The following is a 19703-nucleotide window of genomic DNA, read 5'->3' on the forward strand; positions in this document are numbered from 1 at the left end:
CTCAGCCTGGGCCCCACAGGGAAGGACAGAGCCTCCTCTCGTGGTGTGTGTCAGCGCTGCCTTGCAGGGGATCACACCATGCTGTGATGTGTCTGCGCCCAGGCATGGCACGGGGACCCTTGTGGAACATTTGTTGAGTGGACGGACGACCTTCGTGGCCAGGCATCCCTGGGGACACCCGACAGTGCAGGCACGGAGGGCCATGCAGATGCATCCCAGGCCACCTCCTGCCCAGCCCCACCCTGTGTCCCATCCCAACAGTGCAGGACGCCTGGGAATGATCTGTCAGTCCCTCGGGCCCAGAATCCCTACCTCAGCAGATGGACCTCAGGCCTGAGTTTCGGCCAAGGTTCTGAGCACTAACCCCTGGGTGGCAGTCACAGGTCTGCCACATTCCTGGCATTTTCAGGGGAACGAACTGTTAGGAAGAGATGAGCTGATGCCGAAAGGGGAGGGGAAGAGAGGGAAGGGCCTTAAGGGGCCAGCAAGGGATGTAAACTCCAGCTCTTTGGTTCATTCATTCATTCATTCATCCATTTGATGAGGATCTGTGCTGGGCCCGGCCGTTCCCTGGGAAGGCTGGCTTGGCCCCCGCCTTTGTGGAAGATACAGCCTGGTAGGAGAATCCGTTTAGTCTTCACCATGAACCAAACACTCCTCCAACAATCGCTTCTCATTTTCCAGAGAGGGAAACCAAATCTGCAGAGGTTGGGGGGGACCTTCTGTTTTCCTGATGGGAGGACCAAGACAGAGAGAGTTTCTGTTCTCAGCCAGGGAGTGGAGGAAGCAGGTCCAGCCCAGCGAGCTCGAGCTCCACATCACTGCTGTCCCCACCTGCCCCTGCCTGTCCCGTGGAGGATTCGGTGCCAAGGCACAGCCACCCAGCCCGAAGTCCCGCCGGCTGGACGGATGTCGGCAAGGAGACCACATTTCTCCAGCTGCTTTCCAATCCACCATCTGGGGAAGAGGGGCAGCTTGCAGGCACCAGCCTCCCCTCCCTGTGAAATCTGCCTTTTTCATAGCTAATGAACATGTTTCAAACACCGAGAGCATTTCAAAACATGGCAAAGTTTGTTTTGACAGGAGCGGTGCATCTTGGAGAAGCGGGACCCCTTTAATCAACCTCCCTCTTTCAGATCCCACATTCTCCTCTGATATCTGCTGGGTTTGAAATCGGGGAGTTCTAGGTAAAGATTCCGGGAAGGTCAGGGTTTGTCAGGCTCTTCTTTCATACACACAGCTCTGTCCCCCACCGAGAGGAGGGGGCGGTGGGAGTCGCTGCGAGGGGCATTGAAACCCAGCGTGCATAGGGCTCTGCCTCTGCGTCTCAGCATCGCCGGGAGATGGGCTGGGATAAGGAGGTTGTCCTGGGCAGGGCCCCTGTCCGTGGAGACCCCTCCTCCTGCCAGCTTCCCCGACTTCCTCAGAATCCCAGCTCCCCTCACATCTGGGGATGCGTCCTCCAGCGGCCCGCTGCAGGCTGGGGGTTTCTTTGAAAACTCTCGTTTTATCTTCAAAACTCATGCGAGTTGGGCATTGTGCTCCGTAATGTCTGAGTGGCTGTTGTCAGCATAGACACCAGGCTTTACGTGACTTATTCCCAGACAAGTTGGCATCACAGGAAGAGGTGCTGTATCTGCTCCTGTAGCTTCACACAGCCCTAGCTCCAGTCCAGGATACCCTGCCCCCCGCAAGACACAGCACCCTGACTTTAAGATGGAAGGGGGAGCAGCCCCTCCCCTGGGTCAGAGGGTTGGGGAGCAGCCCCTCCCCTGGGTCAGGGGGTTGGGGAGCAGCCCCTCTCCTGGGTCAGGGGGTTGGGGAACCTGCCAGGAGGCAGAGACCTGAGGACCCTGTGCTGCCCGGCTCAGGATGAGCCAAGCCTCTCTTAGTTAAGCCTTCACAGTTCCTTCACTTTCTTTACCTTTCTGTTGCACAGATGCTCACCGAGCATCTGAAAGAGTGGGGTGGGTGAGTGAGGCCTTTTGGCAGCTCTTTTTAGACGGAAACTACCAGTAACATCTCTTGTAAGAGATGCAGGTGTCCAAGTTCCACCCCTGGAGATTCTGGCCCCCAGGTCTGGAGTTGGACTGGGGATCCAGATTTTTAACCAGCCTTTCCAGGCAATTGAGCTGCAGCGCGGATCAGTTCGGTTCTTCCTTGATAGACGCGGTCAACTGGCTCTTTCTGGATACTTCCTAGGACAGACAGCTAACTCCCTGCCTCCGGATGGGCCCACTCCTGCAAGGTCCCAGCAGGGTCAAGGCTCAGTTAATCTTAGATAGAGGTGGGCAGGTGACTGGCTGGATGGATGGGTGATGGACAGACTGATGGATGAATGAATGGGGGATGGATGGATGGATGGATGGATGGATGGATGGATGGATGGATGGATGGACAGCCAGACGATAGACAATTATGGATGGTTGGACAGTTGGGTGGATGATGAATGGATGGCAGTTTGCAACACTAGCATCTTACAAGAAAGCTCCAAATTGCATTTGGGTGTTTGTCTTTTCTCCTTACACCAGTGGAAATGGGGTAAGCAGGAAAAGCAGTGAGGTGGCAGAGGACTGAGGTGAAGAGAGGAGGGGACGGAGGGCTGGTGCCCCAAACCTCTTTCTGCCTATGTGCCCAGGCTTTCAATACAAAGCCAGGCTGAGACAGGGATCTGTCAGCCTGCCTTGGAGACCCAGCAGAGGGAGGAAGTGGTGATGGAACAAAGGGACAAACATAACGTTTGGGTCCTGCTGAGCAGCTGGCTCTCCCTGGCCAGGGGAGGGGACCTTAAAGGAGCCCACAAGGTGGCAAAGGGAACAGCATGTGCAAAGGCACAGAGGCGAGTGGAAAAGCAGGCTGGGACTGGGGCTGGGGCAGGGGCTGGAGTGGCCACTGTGGGAGGACCCGGGCTGAGGGCCAGGCACTCCAAGCCCTTGCTTTCTGATGGACCTGGCCAGCGCAGCGCCAGGCCACAGCCTGGCCCCAGTGTAGGTGACCTCTCCTTACAGCGCCCCACCTGTAGAGGCCCAGGCAGATCCGCAGTGAGCAGAGGAGACTGGGGGTGGGAAGAGCCTATGGGGTCAGACAGAAGGGACAGGAGTCGCTGCCTCCATCTGTCCCCTGTCATCTCTGTGTGCACCCCATCTGCCCTCCATCATTGTCCAACCTGTGGGCACCTCCATCCATAGCACCTGGGTGCTGGAATCCACTTACATATGTCCTGAGGTTCCCACTGTTCACCAAGAACTGTGTGTTTCATCCCATGGCTGGCTACAACAAGCCATCCATTTCACACTGGCCTGTTCCTTTCCTTTTGCTCCCTCATGACCAAAATATACAAGGTGTTGCGACTGGAAGTCGCCGTTTGCTTTCCCAGTAGAACCCCGCACGGATTCATATGTTGACTGACAGCCCTTTCTGCTGAGTAGCGGTTAGCCCCTGGCTTCGCTCAAGTATGCATAGAGGATCACAGCTTTCTTATACACAGGGCTTTAAGTGAGGGCTGCTGTGCTTGGGGATTATTGCCATGAAAAGGAACTTGGTGTCCTGATAAAGCAATAATCACATTTCAGACACTTGAGCTCCAGGCAGCCATCGGTTAAATAAGCACTGTGTTCAACTGCAAGGAAGAATTGTGGTCAGTGGCACACGCCGCCACATAGCTCACAAGCAGGCAGAGTCATTCATCCAGTGAGCGGACGCCCACAAGGCACCCACCATGAGCCATCCTGCTCAGGGTACTAGGATGCAGCAACCAACAAGGTCCTGCCCCTGGGGGTTTTCACAGCCCAGAGCAGAGACTTCCAACACCATTCACAGCCTCTCCAAAACTGCAAGGTAGTTCTTCATCCATCTCCATTAAGATAAGAAAAACAAGGCCGGATGCAGTGGCTCAGGCCTATCATGCTAACACTTTGGGAGACCAAAGTGGGAAGATTGCTTGAGGCCAGGAGTTTGAGACCAGCCTGGGCAACATAGCAAGACCCTCTCTCTACAAAGAATTTTAGGCGGGGCTTGGTGGCTCATGCCTGTAATTCCAGCACTTCAGGAGGCTGAAGCAGGCAGATACCCAAGGTCAAGAGTTCGAGACCAGCCTGTCCAACATGATGAAACCCGTATTTACTAAAAATACAAAAATTAGCCAGGCGTGGTGGGGTGTGCCTGTGGTCCCAGCTACTAGAGAGGCTGAGGCAGGAGAATCACTTGAACCCGGGAGGCGGAGGTTGCAGTGAGCCAAGATTACGCCACCACACTTCAGCCTGGGTGACAGAGCGAGACCCTGTCTTAAAAAAAATAAAAAAAGAAGAAAGAAAGAAAAAACAAGAATATAATAAAATTCAAAATGTTGTATTGTAAAGAACTGTCCTCAGTTTTGAGAAATGGGTTTTCTTTTTTTTTTTTTTTTTTTTTTTTTTTTGAGATGGAGTTTTGCTCTTGTCGCCCAGGCTGGAGTGCAATGGCACGATCTCAGCTCACTGCAACCTCCGCCTCCTGGGTTCAAGTGATTCTCCTGCCTTAGCCTCCCAAGTAGCTGGGATTACAGGTGCACACCACCACGCCCAGCTAATTTTTGTATTTTTAGTAGAGACACGGTCTCGCCATGTTGGCCAGGCTAGTCTTGAACTCCTGACCTTGGGTGATCCACCCGCCTCGGCCTCCCAAAGTGCTGGGATTACAGGCGTGAGCCACCGTGCCCGGCCACTGAGAAATGGGTTTTCTAAATCGTGCCAAGCTGTCTTTTCTTTTAAAAATCATAGTATGACACTAAGTGGTAGTTGGGAGCTTTGTGTTTTTAAATGCTTCCTTCATGAAATTAAAAGTTACCTGTGTTTTTCCCGAAATCTCCTGACTGTGAAACCCTGAGGCCTGGACCCGGCACCTTCTGATTCCAGCCCCTGAATGGTCCATTCTCCTGCCAGCGTCCTGGGTCCTCTCCTCCTTGTGTCACAGGCTACATCTCAGCGAGCCTTTGCCACGTTGGGTCTCCAACTCCCCACAGAGACTCTGGTTAGGACAGCAGCAGCCTCTGTCACACGACATGATGTCTCCAGGCCAGTGAAAATGTTCTCAGTTTAGCAACCTTAAAAATCCAGGCCAGGCCAGGCGCAGTGGCTCATACCTGTAATCCCAGCACTTTGGGAGGCCGAGGCAGATGGATCACCTGAGGTCAGGAGTTCGAGACCAACCTGGCCAACATGGTGGAACTCTGTCTCTACTAAAAATATAAAAATTAGCTGGGCAGGGTGGCGCGTGCCTGTAATCCCAGCTACTCAGGAGGCTGAGGCATGAGATTCGCTTCAACCCAGGAAGCGGAGGTTGCAGTGACCTGAGATAATACTCACACTGCACTCCAGCCTGGGTGACAGAGTGAGACTGTCTAAAAAAAAAAAAAAAGAAAAAAAAATTCCAGGCCTGTGCCTCCAGAATAGCCGTCTACTCAATGGGCTGATAGGAGAATGTCAGGTTGTAGGACCAGATTCCTGAGCTCCACCCCAGACCTGCTAAATCAGCCCCTCTGCTGAGGTTTTCATGCCTCTGGTGATGGAGAGCTCACTCCCTCAGGAAATCCTCCCATCTTTGCACAGTTTCAGCTCATCCAACATGTGCCCTGCTGCCCGGAGATAGCCCTACAGGCACTGGGAGGTCAGGGAACAGCCCTCCACAATTTCCTCAGTGTTGGCCTTTCCTACGAGGAGAAGCGGGACCCTGAGGACAGGCCCTGAAGCCTTCTGGCTTCCCTCTTGGCAGCAGAGCCCCATCTTCACCATTAAAACCTTTTTCCTCTTTCACTTTTTAACTGAGGTATAATATACATACAGTGAAGCTCCTGGTCACCACTCCTATAGAGTAGCTTTTCCTGTTCTTGAATTTCACATAAATGAAATACAATAATGGGCTCTTTTGTGCCTGGTTTCTTTTACCCAGCATTATGTCTATGAGCTGCATTCATTTTGTTGTGTATAACTGAGGTTTGTTCTTTTGCAGTGCTGTATAGTATCTCACTGTGTGAACAGAATGCAGTTTATCAGTTGATCCAACATTTGTTTCCAGTTTTTGCTGTTACAAACAAAGCCACTCTGCACATTCTTGATTGTGTCTTTTGATGGACGGAAGCACTGATTTGGGCATCTACGTAGGAGCGGAATTGCTGGGTTATAGTGTTGACAGTGTTTGGCCATGGTAGAAACCAGCCAATGGTCTTCCAAAGTAGTTGTACCATTTTACCTTCTCATCAGCAAAGCATGGACATTCCAGGTGCTCCACACATCACCGACCTTGTTTTTCTTTAACTTTGGTTTTTTTGTCTTTAAGCATTCAGATGGCTACATAGTTATATCTCGTTGTGTTGTTTTTGTTTTTGTTTTTTGTTTTGAGACAGAGTCTCACTCTGTTGCACAGGCTGGAATGCAGTGGCTCACTGCAGCCTCCACCTCCTGGGTTCAAGGGTTTCTCCTGCCACAGCCTCCTGAGTAGCTGGGATGACAGGTGTGCACCACCATGCCTGGCTAATTTTTGTGTTTTTAATAGAGACGGGGTTTCATCATGTTGGCCAGGCTTGTCTCAAACTCCTGACCTCAGGTAATTCACACACCTCGGCCCCCCCAAAGTGGTGGGTTTACAGGCATGAGCCACCGCGCCTGGCCGCTTAAGTGTTTTAATTTGCCATTCCCTGATGAGTAATGAGAAAAGTAGCCTTGCTTCATGTGCTTATTGGCCACTGGGATATTCTCTTTTGTGAAGTGCCTGTTCAAGGCTTTTGCTCACTTGAATAAGGGAGTAGTTTGTCTCTTACATATTGATTTACAGAAGCTTTGAAATATATTCTGTAGAGTCCATTGTCAGGTGTATGTGTTGGGATGATTTTCTCCCAGTCTGTGGCTTGCCTTTTAACTCTGAATGGTATGGTTTGATGAACGGAAGTTCCTAGTTTTAATGCCTTACACACATTTCCTTTTTGGTTAGTGCCTTTTCCATCCTGTTTAAGAGATCTCAGCCAACCCCGAGTCTGGATGGGCTAACTGGTGGTGGCCACAGGCAGGACTAAGCGCTCGGTTTCTGGAGCCTGAGGGTCTGGGTTTGAACTAATTCCTGCCACTCTTATGCAAACTGAGCCTCAGTTTCTCCATCTGCAAAATGGAGATGCTGCCTCGTAGCACTGTTGGGAACATGGATGAGCTGACACATGCAAGATCTTGGTTAACCTCCACAGTGATGGTTTTTTCACTCTTCAGAGCCTGATCCTGATTCTTGTGGATTCAGACAGTCCCCTTAAAGGACATGTAGTCAGCTGCTTCCCCCAGCCGGGCCGAGGCGTCCCCTTCCCCTGGGCAGCTGGCAGAAACACCAACCCCCAGCTCTCCAGCCCCATTCTGATTTTTTTTTTTTTTTTTTTTTTTGAGACGAATCTCACTCTTGCCCAGGCTGGAGTGCAGTGGCATGGTCTCTGCTCACTGCAACCTCTGCCTCCTGGGTTCAAGCGATTCTCCTGCCTTAGCCTCCCGAGTAACCGGAATTACAGGTGCCCGCCACCACACCCAGCTAATTTTTGCATTTTTAGTAGACACAGGGTTTCACCATGTTGGCCAAGCTGGTCTCAAACTCCTGGCCCCAGGTGATCCACCCGCCTTGGCCTCCCAGAGTGCTAGGATTACAGGCATGAGTCATGGCGCCCAGCCTCCCAGCCTGATTCTTGGTCTCGGTGGGTCCAGGGAATCTGCTTGAAGTCCCCAGCACCCCAGGTGTTTAGTATCCTGCTAGCATGGGAACCTCTAATCTGATCCACCTGCTCATCTGACAGAGGAAGGCACAGGCCCAGAGAGGGAGAGGGCTGCTCAGAGACCGAGGCACAGTCTCTCCCCTGCCCCTGCATGCCCTCCCTCCAGCCTCACCTCTGTGCCCTGCCCCTGCCCTACCTGACGTGTAAGCAGCCCCGCTTGCTGTATTGCAGTGGGGACGCCCTACTACATGTCACCGGAGAGGATCCATGAGAACGGCTACAACTTCAAGTCCGACATCTGGTCCCTGGGCTGTCTGCTGTATGAGGTGAGTCTCTGCCCGCGGCTCAGCAGCATTTGGTGAGACGTGTTGGGGGTGCCCAGTTAGGGCAGGGCTCACCCTACCAGCTCAGGTTGGAACCCAGGAATGTCACGTCTGCCTGAGGCATCGGTACCACCAGGGCCCTGTCCTTCACCCTCCTCGGCCCACGTGGGGCCTGGTCTGCAGGGTCAGGCTGGCGGAGGCTGTTGGGGGTGGATGGCAGTGGGTGGGGTCCGGGAAGGGAAGACAGGAGGAGAACAGGCCGGCACCTGACCCCCAGCTGCCCCTGCCCGTCGCCCTGGTGCTCACGTTAACACGCCAGCGACTGTGTTCATCATTTATTAAGGATCAGTCCCGTGCAGGGCACCGGGGTCAGGAGAGGGGTCAGACTTGCCTCATGTCCCTGAATCACTCTCCGCGGACAGGTGGCCACCCCCTCCAGGCCCAGAAATGTGGGTCTCCCTGAAGACCACCCGTCTCCCCTGAGCTGTGAAATGGAGCTCGGGGATGGCCACTTCAGACCTGGTGGCCTGTCTGGACGAAGGGACAGGAACCGTTTTGAGTTTTGATGGGCCCAGACGTGTAACGATAAGAACAAATGGAAGTCCCCCACCCATTTTGTCCAGCCACACTGGGGCCCCAGGTGACGAGGGGTGTGCGGAGCATGAATCACTCTTGGCCGTGAAGTTCTTGCAGCCACTGGCCGGAGGGAGGCCTAAGCCCTCTGGTGTCCAGGTTGGCAGCCACACAAACTCCCCTCTCCCCTAGACCACCAAAGGCTGGGTGGCTCTGGGATTCCATCCAGCTGGCTGAGTCCCTCCGCATCTGTAAAATGAGAACAGGAGTACCTGTCTTGCATTGTCCTAGTCCTAATAAATGACAGACAAGAAAGGGCTCTGGAAACCGCCCCAGGCTGTTAGACACCAAGCCCGGCTTGGTTTTCCAGTTGGAACCGAGTCTTTTTCTGCTTTCCCCGGAGCTGACTTGAGCAAGCGTGGGGTCTGGCTTGGAGCTGACGCACTGAAAGAAGCTCAGTCCCGGCTGCTGTGGCCGGTGACAGTCCACAGCAGTGATGCTCAGGACAGCGTGTCCAGGACCTGCCGCGAGTGCTGAGCAGTTGTCCGCAGAGCCTGATTGCTCTGTCCCCTGGGGACCATCGACTCTGAGGCTGACGTCACAGCCCTTGTGCGTGAACTTGAGGGCTACGCTGCCCGCCGCTGGGCCACGTGCGGCCCATAACAGCTCTCGTGGCCGGGGTCTTGTGGCCACAGTCTTTGGGTGGTGAGATTTCCCGTCCCCACATTACAGATTGAGACTGTGAGATCAAAACTCTGATCTGTTTGCAGGGCTTAAACTTCACAGAATCTTTCTTTTGTTTTTTTGAGACAGAGTCTCACTTTGTCACCCAGGCTGGAGGGCAGTGGCACAATCTCAGCTCGCTGCAACCTCGACCTCCCAGGTTCAAGTGATTCTCCTGCCTTAACCTCCCAAGTAGCTGGGACTACAGGTGTCCCCCACCTGGCAAATTTTTGTATTTTTTGGTAGAGACGGGGTTTCACCATGTTATCCAGGCTGGCAGCCAGTGACCTGCTATTGTAAGAACACATATTTTATTTTAACAGACTGGCTGGAGGTGTGGTCCTTGTGGAACTGGTGCTTGGGACCCCTTCTCCCGGGGCTCAGCAGATGCGGGTGACAAGAGGGTGGGACCCCTTCTCCCGGGGCTCAGCAGAGGTGGGTGATAAGAGGGTCTGTGGGTGAGCCTGGCCCTGACAGAGCTGGGTGCTCTTTCCAGGACTCCACAGGGCATCGGTCGCAGGAGGAGCTCTTTGAATGAGGGTCTAGCTGGAGCAGCTGTGCAGTGTGCAGTGGATGGCGGAGGGCCCCGCAGGTGAAAGGGGGACAAGCCATTTGTCCTCCCTGCCTCCGTGTCTCTCCACAGCCCAGCTCCTGGGTGGGTTGGAGTGGTGGTGGGTGTTGAGCAGGGTGTGTGGGTGGGCTCGGGGGAGGGCAGTGGAGGTAGGAGAGAATTTGGAGGGGAAGTCAGTGTCTTTAGCCGCGGGAGACAAGACATGTAAGTCCAAACTCTTCTGAGACAGGAAGAAACCTGCTGGTGTTGGCCCCGTGTGCCTGCATATTCCGAACAGCCCCGGGGAGGGTGCGTGTGTTAAATCCAGGTGGGGAAAGCCCCGGGTGACAACAGTTGCTGAGCGGCGTGGAGCCACCGAGCTGCTGGTGTGTGTCCCCCAGGAGAAGTCGTGAGTCCCAGTCTCTCCGGGACTCCTCTGAGTACAGGCACTTACGCAGGTGGCCACTCTGGCCACCAAGGTCGCTGAGGCTGGCAGAATCACACCCATGTCACCTGCTAACCTGGCTGTCCCTGGGCTCAGGGCTCCAGGGTCACCGCCCTGCCCCCACCTGCTGTAGGGTCTCAGGAGGGGATGCAGACCCACCTGTAAGTGGGCATCATCCACCCAGTGTCAGACCCCGAGGGGCAGAGACAGGCGTTCTAGGTTTCCCAAGGCCCGGGCAAATGCCCGCAGCAGCGTGGACAGCCGGGGAGCACAATTTTGAAGGAGAGCACATGTCTGTGTGTAGGCAGCTCACTTACCAACTCACTCGAATCCAAATCCCAGCTCCAGGGCCCACCCACGGAAGGATCCGGGCAAGTCAGCCCCTCCCAGGTGCGCTCCAGGTGTCCCATATGTAGAATGAGATCCCAGCCCACCTTGTCATAGTGAGGAAGGAATGAGGCCCTGGGGGTGAGGTGCCCAAGTCAGAGAAGGCCCTGAGGCCTGTCCACCGGCCGCAGGCCAAGCACGCGCACTTCTGCCCGCCTCTGGCCTGAGGCTCCTGCTGCTTGCCACATTTCCCTTTTTGCTTTGGCCAGCGGGAAGCCAAAGTGCAGCCCAGCCTCAGTCCCCGAAGAGGCTCCGCTTCGTCCTCCTTTCCTCCTGTGTCTCATCCCTGGGTCAGATGGTTTTTTGTTTCTCTTTCCATTCTGCTTTGTGTTTTTGTAAGCTGCTTCCTGTCTCCCATGAACCATGGGGGTCTCCATACGTAAACACACACACAGCATATGAACACACGCACAGGCTGGCCAGGCTCTCAGAGCTATGCCCACCTCCCCGGGGTTGGGGCTGGGCTGGGGCTGGGGCCGGGAGGCCGGCAGCTGGCTCCCTCTGCCTGTGCCAGGCCCTCCACTTGAGAACCAGCCCTGCAGTTCCCAGCCCCGTTCCCTGCCTGAGTCTTTGTCTCGGCTCTGCAGAGGCAGACACAGCCCATCCTGTGCCAGGCCTCACTGGATTCTGGGTCGGGCCGTCCTCCTCCGAGTCCTCGTTTGTGGGCACCTAAATGTGCATTTCACGAGGCAGCCCCGCCTTCGTGGCTCCCTGGCACTGAGGCCCGGGTTCCACCGAGCTGACTCATTTGTTGGAGTAAGTGGGGCTGTGCGGCTCGCAGCTGCGGGGGGACAGACCACAGCCGGGGCGGGTGGGGGGACGAGGGGACAGATTGCAGCCGTCCAGGGCTTTGTGGTGTGGGGGATGGATCACAGCTGGAGAGGGTGTTGGTGGCGGGGGGGACAGATACCACTCTATGGGTGGATACCAATCAGCAGTGGGAAGTGAATGAAACACAGCAGTCGAGCCCTGAGGGGATTGGCGTCCTCAGGGACGGCAGGCACTGACCTAACCCTGGCAGTCCCGGCCTCACACAGCAGCAGGCTGGTGTGGCCACCCATGGCCAGCCCGTCCAAGGGTGACGGGGCAGGGGCTCTGTGCCAGGTGACCCCCCTCCACTCCTGCAGCCCCGAAAGGGGAAGGGGAAGAAGGGGAAGGCGAAGCAGGCATTTCCCCAGCAGACAGGGAGGGGAGCCACATCTGAGCCCACGGCCATGTAATTGGAAAGAGGCCTCCCGCAGTCATGCCCGGAGCCTCCCACCCGCACAGCCTGTGGTGTCTTCCAGGGGCGCCAGCCTGAAGAGCTGTGTCAAAGTCCCCCACCCTCTCCGGACTACAGCTGAGGATCCTGCACAGGGCACATACCCAGGTCACCTGGGTCCTGGTGACAAACACAGCCAGAGAAAACCTGCCCTTCCCCAAGCCCCAGCACGACCTGGAAGGCTCAAAAGCCCCTGTGCTCGTCCCTGTGGCTGCAGCGACAGATGCCACCACGCCGATGGCTTCAAGCAACATAAGTGTACTCTGTTAGATCTCGTGGATTCTGGACGCCAGATGTCCAAAATCAGTCTCGCTGGGCTAAGTCAAGGTGTCAGCAGGCAGGCGCCTTCTGGAGGGTCTGGGGGTGAATCTTGTTTCCTTGTGTTTTCCATGGAAAATGGAGAGGCCACCCGCAGTCCTCGGCCTCCGCCTCGTGTCACCGCAGCCTCTGGTGTGCGTCAGCCTGGCGTCTTCCCCTCTTCCGTGCCCTTCTCCCTCGGGCTTCCTCTCATGAGGGCTCTTGTGGCTACGTTGGGGCCCACCTGGATAATGCCCCCATCTCAGGAGCCAACATTTCATCACACCTGCAAAATCCTGTTTGCCCTATAAAATGTCATTTACAAGTCCCAAAAATTCAGTGATGGATGCCTTCGGGGCCCATCATTGAGTCCCCCATACCCTCTCTCAAACTTGGGCATCAACTATTACCGAGGACCTCCTGCGGCCACCGGAGTTGCTGGCACTGACCCCAGCTAGTGGGAGCCACCACAAAGCCCTGCCGCTGGCCCCCGGCTGGGGCCCCAGCAGAGTTTGTTGAAGAGGCTGGAATCAGGAGTGCTGGCCCGAACATGGAGTGAATCATAAGACTCGCAGGCCAGGTGGTGGGGAGCCCCCAGTGGGAGCTGGGAGCAGCAATGCCCGAGCTTGGGATATGGGAAGGCCGGGCTCTGTTCTCGTTACCCACATACCCATGGAGGTGCCCAGTGGGCTGCCCGCTCTGCAGGACTGATTTTTACCTATGTGGGAGCTCAGCTGCAAGTACGGAGCTGGAGGAATTGACTCGTTCAGTGCCAGTCCCAGGATCCTCATGGGGGGCATCCTTGCAGCAGCCTTGAGGTGCCCAGCTGGGACTGAGACCCAGCGAGACAGCGGACTCAACGGGAAGATCCGCGGAGCCTTGGCCGAGACACTGCTTTGGAATCCTGCTCGGATGATGGAGTGGCCTGGACGCCCCTCCGTGGTGGAGGAGCAGGGCTGCAGACCTCCTGGTCTCCAGTCACCCTTCAGTCTGGGACATGCTCGAGACACACTGGGTGACGAGATGGGTGTCTGAGGCCCTGACAGGCAGGAGTCAGATCCCCCTTGTCCCTCTGACATCTCAGATCACACACCAGCTTCTCTCAGCCCTCCCGGTGGGGGCCAGGGCCCACCTGCCCCCTTTTCCTCGGCCATGTGTCACCCCGATAACACCAGGGAGAAGAGCTTGGCATTTGAGGAGCAGCGCTGAGAACCATGGCTTCGGCAGTTCTAACGAGGCCCCAGACAGTGTGTCCTCTGTGTTTCGACCAGTCAGAGGCTGGGTGGTCACTGGTAGAAGGAGATCTCGCCGTCCAGGGTAATCGTTCTAATCCCCGCAGCCCAGAGCTTCCTTCACAGCCCGTCGCCCTGATGAGGGTGGAAGGCCCGTGGCCGGCAGCGGAGTGGGGGCAGGCTGGGGCGGACGGAGGAGGCCTGTTCCTGGGGAAGGCTGAGAGGGGTCCTCTGGCATAGCTCACTGCTGACCCCATTCCAAAGGCTTTTCTGAAACGATGTGGGGAAGGTGCTGGAAAGAACACAGACATGATCTGAAGCAGATGCCAGCTTGGGGGCTCAGTGCTCCCCTCAGCGTTCGGGGGCCTTCGGAGTTCCCAGCAGCGAGGTTTATAAAATTCACAGCAAATGGGCGTGATCTGAAGTTGAAGGTTGGCCGATTCCTCTCTGGGGTCAGGCACGTGAAAAACTGGGGCCTGCGTTCACTGGACCAGCACTTAGAATGTCCCTTCTGTGCTGCACCGTAACGGTGCCCAGGAAGATCCACCTTCATCCTCCAGCTGCAACTCGGGGGCACCCAGCTCACCCCAGGTGACTGTCCTGGAGTCTCAGCTGCTCTCTGCTACGGCAACAGATGTCCTTTGAAAATGCTCGATGAACCCTTTGCACCAGAGAGTCTTGTTTTAATTCCTGGACATGCGTCACCTGGGGGGCGCATTTGGCAGACTCCCAGCTGCTCCCGGTCAGGTCAGCAGCCCCCAAAATGGCAGGGCCTCTGCATCCTCACACTTCCCCTGCCTGGCCAGACCCTCCCTGCAGCCCTCCTCCAAGGGTGGGTTTCAGGGTCCACATGGGTTCCCAGCCCTTCTCCGAGGGGCCCAAGCTCCCAGCCAGTGGGAAGACAGAGGTGATGCTGTCCCTAAACACCCGCATGAAGGCACCTGGCCTGGCCTGGCCTGGGCTCCTGGTCCTGAGGGTGCTGAACCTGGGGCTGAGGAAAGCCCACAGTCTCCAGGCCGCACTCAGTAGCTTCCCCAAAGGCCACCTGCAAACCCAAGGATGGTGCCAGGCTCTGAAGCTCCTCTACGCCCTCCTGAAGGAGGCAGGCCCTTGGGGTCACCAGACCTGTTCATGGACGAACAGAGAATAGGGCAAGACCAGGAAACCCAAGCTGACGGGCACCCTCAAACCCTGCTACCAAGGACGACTCCTCGCTCAGCCTCTGGGGCGCGAGGACAAGCGACGGTTCCCCAGGGATCCAGGGCCCCTCAGTAGGAGCCCAGGAGCCCTTGGCCAAGGAGCCAGAGCAGGGTGGCCCTGGCAGCCTGGCCCCTCCGAGGGGGAACCGGGGCCAAACAGGAGGGCACTCGCCTGACAGCACTTCACTAGCCGGAGGCATTGGGCCTCGGGGGGCGGTCCAGGGGGCAGTCAGCCACAGTGAGCTGGAGTGACCAGAGGCCCTTTCCCATTATGGGTTCATAATGGGGTGGCCAGCGGGTGCCACGCTGGGCTACTGCACCGCCGCCTCAGGGCCACTGTGGCCCCGGCACACCCCCTTGAGGAGTCCCCTGTGAGTGAGTGGTGGGGTGGGGCGGCCTGGCAGCACCCTGATAGCTGGCAACTCACGGGGGGGGCCACCGCCCCACAGGCCTTTCACTCCCCCGTGGCCGTGGCCGGCCTTCAGGGCAGAACCAGTGCCGCAGGCCTCACCTCATCAAAGGTGGTCATGGCCGTGCTGGTGGTGCCGCCTCCATGTGCCAGCCTAAGCCTCGCCACAGGCCTGCGGGTGGGGCCATTGTACACATGAGGAAACTGAAGTCCAGACACGCAGCAAGTGCAGAGCTGGGGTCGGGACAGACCTGGGGCTGGCTGTGGAGCCAGGCGCTTCCCTCCCACCTGAAGGTTCCCTTGAACAAGCTGCGGCGCCCCTCCATCCGGGGGCAGGAGGCTGCCTCCCTCCCTCTTGAACCCCCTGCAGTAGTAGCTCCGCCAGGGGCTGGCGAGAACAGCCACAGTGAAATGCCTCACCCTTCTCGGGCCCACCCCACCCCAAAACATCAGTCCATAGGTAAGGAAAGCTCCCTGAATGTGCGAGGCACAGACACATGCCCCTACGGGGATCTTCGAAATCGTGTTTTATGGAAATAAGACCGTGCACTTGGGAACCTGCCGCACGGAGCCTGGGTCCCCCGGGCTGAGGTGGGAGCAACGTGAGAATTGGCTCGCAGCGTCCAGCTGCCCTTCTTGATTGCCTTTTAAAGTTTTGTCACCGAAACCCTCGTGCTCACTTAATCCAGTGATAACCAGGATGGTGGTGCGCCTGCTCCTCTGCTGAACCCCCAGCTCAGCGATTCGGGGGAGAAGTCCTGCTGGACTCGCTGCCATCAGGACCAGAGAGAGCCCATGCCCCAATCTGGAGCAGCCTCCTCTCCAGTCCTTCCGAGCCTTGAGGCCGAAAGCTCATCTTCGTTGTCCCCCTCCCTTGCAGATGGCAGCCCTCCAGAGCCCCTTCTACGGAGATAAGATGAATCTCTTCTCCTTGTGCCAGAAGATCGAGCAGTGTGACTACCCCCCGCTGCCCGGGGAGCACTACTCCGAGAAGGTGAGTTTGCAGGAGCCGGAGCCTCGCAAGCCCCGGGAGGCCACCGAGGCTTATGAAGGCCGCTCCAAAACACCGTAGCTGTGGGGCTGAGGATAGGCTCACTTTACACGGTGCAGAAAGGGGGCTTTCTGGAAAAGTGACTTGGAGAGGGGAAAGCAGGTGATTGCACTGAAGAAGGGGTCTCACCATGCAGCTCCAGTGTGGGACCCCCAGGTAGGAACCAGTGGGACGTGGCCCTTGGCACACCTCCACCTGTTCAGCTGCCAACTCGGTGCTCCAGTGGGAGGCCCACCGCTGCAGGTCCCCAGGACAGGGCCTGTGCCGTGCCAGACATGGGAACAGATACAGGGGCAGGATGCAGCAGGCCTGGCGTCCCCATACTGCCCATGGTGGCCACTCTGCTCCCATGACAGGAAACTACAGCAGGGGGACTGGTCAGTTTCCTCCTTATGATATGACAGACTTAACACCCTGGGCTTCTACTGTCAACATTTTACACTGGCTGCAGGGGCCGCGGACACAGGCTCCCACGGGTCTGGCATGGGGCTGTGCCAGTTACTAGGAATGTGTGAGTATCTTCTTCCTCGGCTCCATCCCCTTGAAGATGGGACTAACAGATAATCTCCTTGGTGGATAATCGTGAGGAAGAAAGCACAGGTTTCCTGGCATAGCAGGGTGAGCAGGGTCAAAAGTGTACACACATGTTCACACTCTCTCTGCACTGTTCCTAGGTGAGTCACATAACCTCCCTGAGTCAGTTTCTTCACCTATACAATGGGGATAATATTAAATCTTCCACACAGGATTAGCATAAGGATTAAGGTAAGGCACCAGGCTAACTAACACTGCCACCACCACCGAAAGTGGCCAATGGACGGGGCCTGGCCCAGTCGGTGACTCAGTGGTCACTAAATGTCATGTGACCCTTATTTCTGTTCAAGGTCAATGCTAGTGGGTGAGTCTGGGGCCTCCCTGGGCCCACCCCATAGGACCATAGGCCATCACCTCAGGATAATAGTAACAGCTCATGTTCAGACTTCCTGAGTTGAATCTTCCCCTCACCCGTTTACCAATAAAGAACAGACAGACACAGTCAAGTTAAAAAGACCGGGGAGGCAGGATCTGAACCCAGACGCCCAGCCACGGAGCCATCCTGCTTCTTGATGGCGTGTCTCTTTGGTGGTCCATCAGTTAGCTGGGGTGAGGCTCTGGAAGGAGCGCCCTTGCCCCGGCCAAGCTGCACAGGGCAGGTCCTGAGTGCTCCGCCCCTGTGTCCGGGCAGGAGGGTCCTCGCGGGGCGCCTGTGCTGAGCCTGTGCTCGCTGGCGTTGCAGACTCCAGGGCTAGAGGAGTTCGAGTGTCGGGCGCTGCGCAGTGCCCTTCCTCTCCTGGCTCCCAAGTTCTGACCTGCACCTTTGGAGGAAGTGTTTCTGCTCCCAGTGGGAGGAAAAACAAGTTGCATCTCTTTACAAAGTTGCCATTTGCTTTTTCCTTTCTCCTCTTCTGAATGCGGACTTGTGTACCAAGCCGTGCAGCTGGAGCTGATGACCACTCTGCTTTGGCCGTCAGTCTAAAAATGGGAGCTGCCCTCTCTGCTTCAGTTATGAGGCTGAAATGAGCACCGAAGCGCCCATCCCAAGTCAGCCCTTTCCCGGCCACGAGCCCTCACTCCCCGGAGCACTGGCTCTCTCTGGGCCCTACTTTTAAAGTTATATCACCGCTTAGAAATGAAAATAAGACTTTATTATTTTTGTTTCTCTTGAATTCTGAAAATTTCAAACATGCACTTATTGCCAACTGTGCGTTTACATCATAAATTAGTTTGAGTCACAGACACTTCACCTGAATCTGGTTTTCTTGGGCATTTTAACCTGTTAGAGGCCAACCACAGGTACCTCCCCCGAATACTGTAAGGTTCAGAAAACAGCCGTCCATCCATAGGCAACCTCAGACGCCAGGAGTGGCCTAGCAGGCTGCGGGCCCCGTGTCCCCTGGGCTTCTCGGTTGGAAGGCATGCACACAGGTGGGAGGGATACCCTAAGGCTCTGCGGCCCAGGGAGAAAATGCCCCATCAGCTGCGAGGAGCCCTAGTCTACAGGAAGCCCAGGCCCCACCCCTCAGCCTAAGGAGCCTGCGCAGCAGTAGTCCCCGGGCCTCCAGAACGTCCTGTGGGCCCTCCCCAGACTCCCTGAGTGTGGCCACTGAGACCACCAGAGCCCCCTCTGGTTCAAAACCACCCGGCTTCCTGCTGCTGCGGCCTGCGGGGCTGGCCACCCCTCCAGCAGCAGGTATTTAAATGAAAACCAGTGGCTATGAGCCCGTGATGCAGGGTAAGATGTAGGCATTTTAAGGTCATTATTTTAATTACCATTAAAATAATTGGCACTCCGGCTATCAGAAGAATGGAGGCGATCAGAGGTGCAAGGCACCCCTCCCCCACCTCGGGGCGGGAGCAGCCTTCAGTGTCTGTATAATTAAAAGCTCCGTCTTTCATGAGCACAATAAAGGGGCCGGGAGGTGGGCAGACTGCAGCCCTGCTGCATGTTAATGCGTTTATTATGATCAATAAGCCCTTGCCTTGAGTTTTGTCCTCTGGTTTGGGCATCTGCGTGACTGACAGCAGATACACACACACTCTTCCCAGCGGAGAGAGACACACAGTTTGCCCAATGGTGTGGACAGCTTACAAGTTCAAAATTATTTGGAGGTTAACCATTCTTAGAGTCTCAAAGCACAGTCTTTGGGACTAGACAGGCCTAGGAAGGGTACTGGCTAGCCCTTGGGAGCCACACGGCTGCGCACCCCTTACTTGCCCCAGCTAAACACCGTTCTTCGGCTCTAACGGGGAAAACAGGACTGTCTGGTTGCTCTGAGGAGGAAGTGCCTTCATGCAGACTGACTGCAGAGTGCGGAGCCTCAGCAAGGCTGCTTTCTTTTCTTGAGAATCACACACCGTTCTCTCCCCTGCAGTTACGAGAACTGGTCAGCATGTGCATCTACCCTGACCCCGACCAGAGACCTGACATCGGCTACGTGCACCAGGTGGCCAAGCAGATGCACGTCTGGACGTCCAGCACCTGAGCGTGGATGCACCGTGCCTTATCAAAGCCAGCACCACTTTGCCTTACTTGAGTCGTCTTCTCTTCGAGTGGCCACCTGGTAGCCTAGAACAGCTAAGAACACAGGGTTCAGCAGGTTCCCCAAAAGGCTGCCCAGCCTTACAGCAGATGCTGAAGGCAGAGCAGCTGAGGGAGGGGCGCTGGCCACACGTCACTGACAGCCAAATTCAAAAGTCCTTTCTTTATACTGTTGGGGACAATCTTAGCTGGGTTAACAAGGGCAGGTGGTTCAGCGAGCCACGGCAGCCCCCTGTATCTGGATTGTAATGTGAATCTTTAGGGTAATTCCTCCAGTGACCTGTCAAGGCTTATGCTAACAGGAGACTCACAGGAGACCGTGTGATTTGTGTAGTGAGCCTTTGAAAATGGTTAGTACCGAGTTCAGTTTAGTTCTTAGTATCTTTTCAATCAAGCTGTGTGCTTAATTTACTCTGTTGTAAAGGGATAAAGTGGAAGTCATTTTTTTCCATGGAGT

At 56.0% G+C, this 19703-nt stretch overlaps 1 protein-coding gene across 9 annotated transcripts in view; it reads left to right on the forward strand.

Moving 5' to 3' along the window:
* Positions 1-19703, forward strand: part of LOC105463902 (NIMA related kinase 6) — a 103588-nt gene that overhangs the window by 76248 nt on the left and 7637 nt on the right. For 8 of the 9 annotated variants that reach the window (XM_071078311.1, XM_024787384.2, XM_011711319.2 and 5 more), the window contains exons 8-10: positions 7949-8043; positions 15997-16110; positions 19080-19693. In XM_071078311.1, the coding sequence (XP_070934412.1) occupies positions 7949-8043; positions 15997-16110; positions 19080-19190 (320 nt within the window). In that variant the 3' untranslated portion in view covers positions 19191-19693. Of the gene's footprint in view, positions 1-7948; positions 8044-15996; positions 16111-19079; positions 19694-19703 lie in introns of those variants that run through there. The other variant, XR_011612858.1, reaches the window with a different exon arrangement.

Source organism: Macaca nemestrina, chromosome 14, assembly GCF_043159975.1.
Source record: "Macaca nemestrina isolate mMacNem1 chromosome 14, mMacNem.hap1, whole genome shotgun sequence".
NCBI lineage: Eukaryota > Metazoa > Chordata > Mammalia > Primates > Cercopithecidae > Macaca > Macaca nemestrina.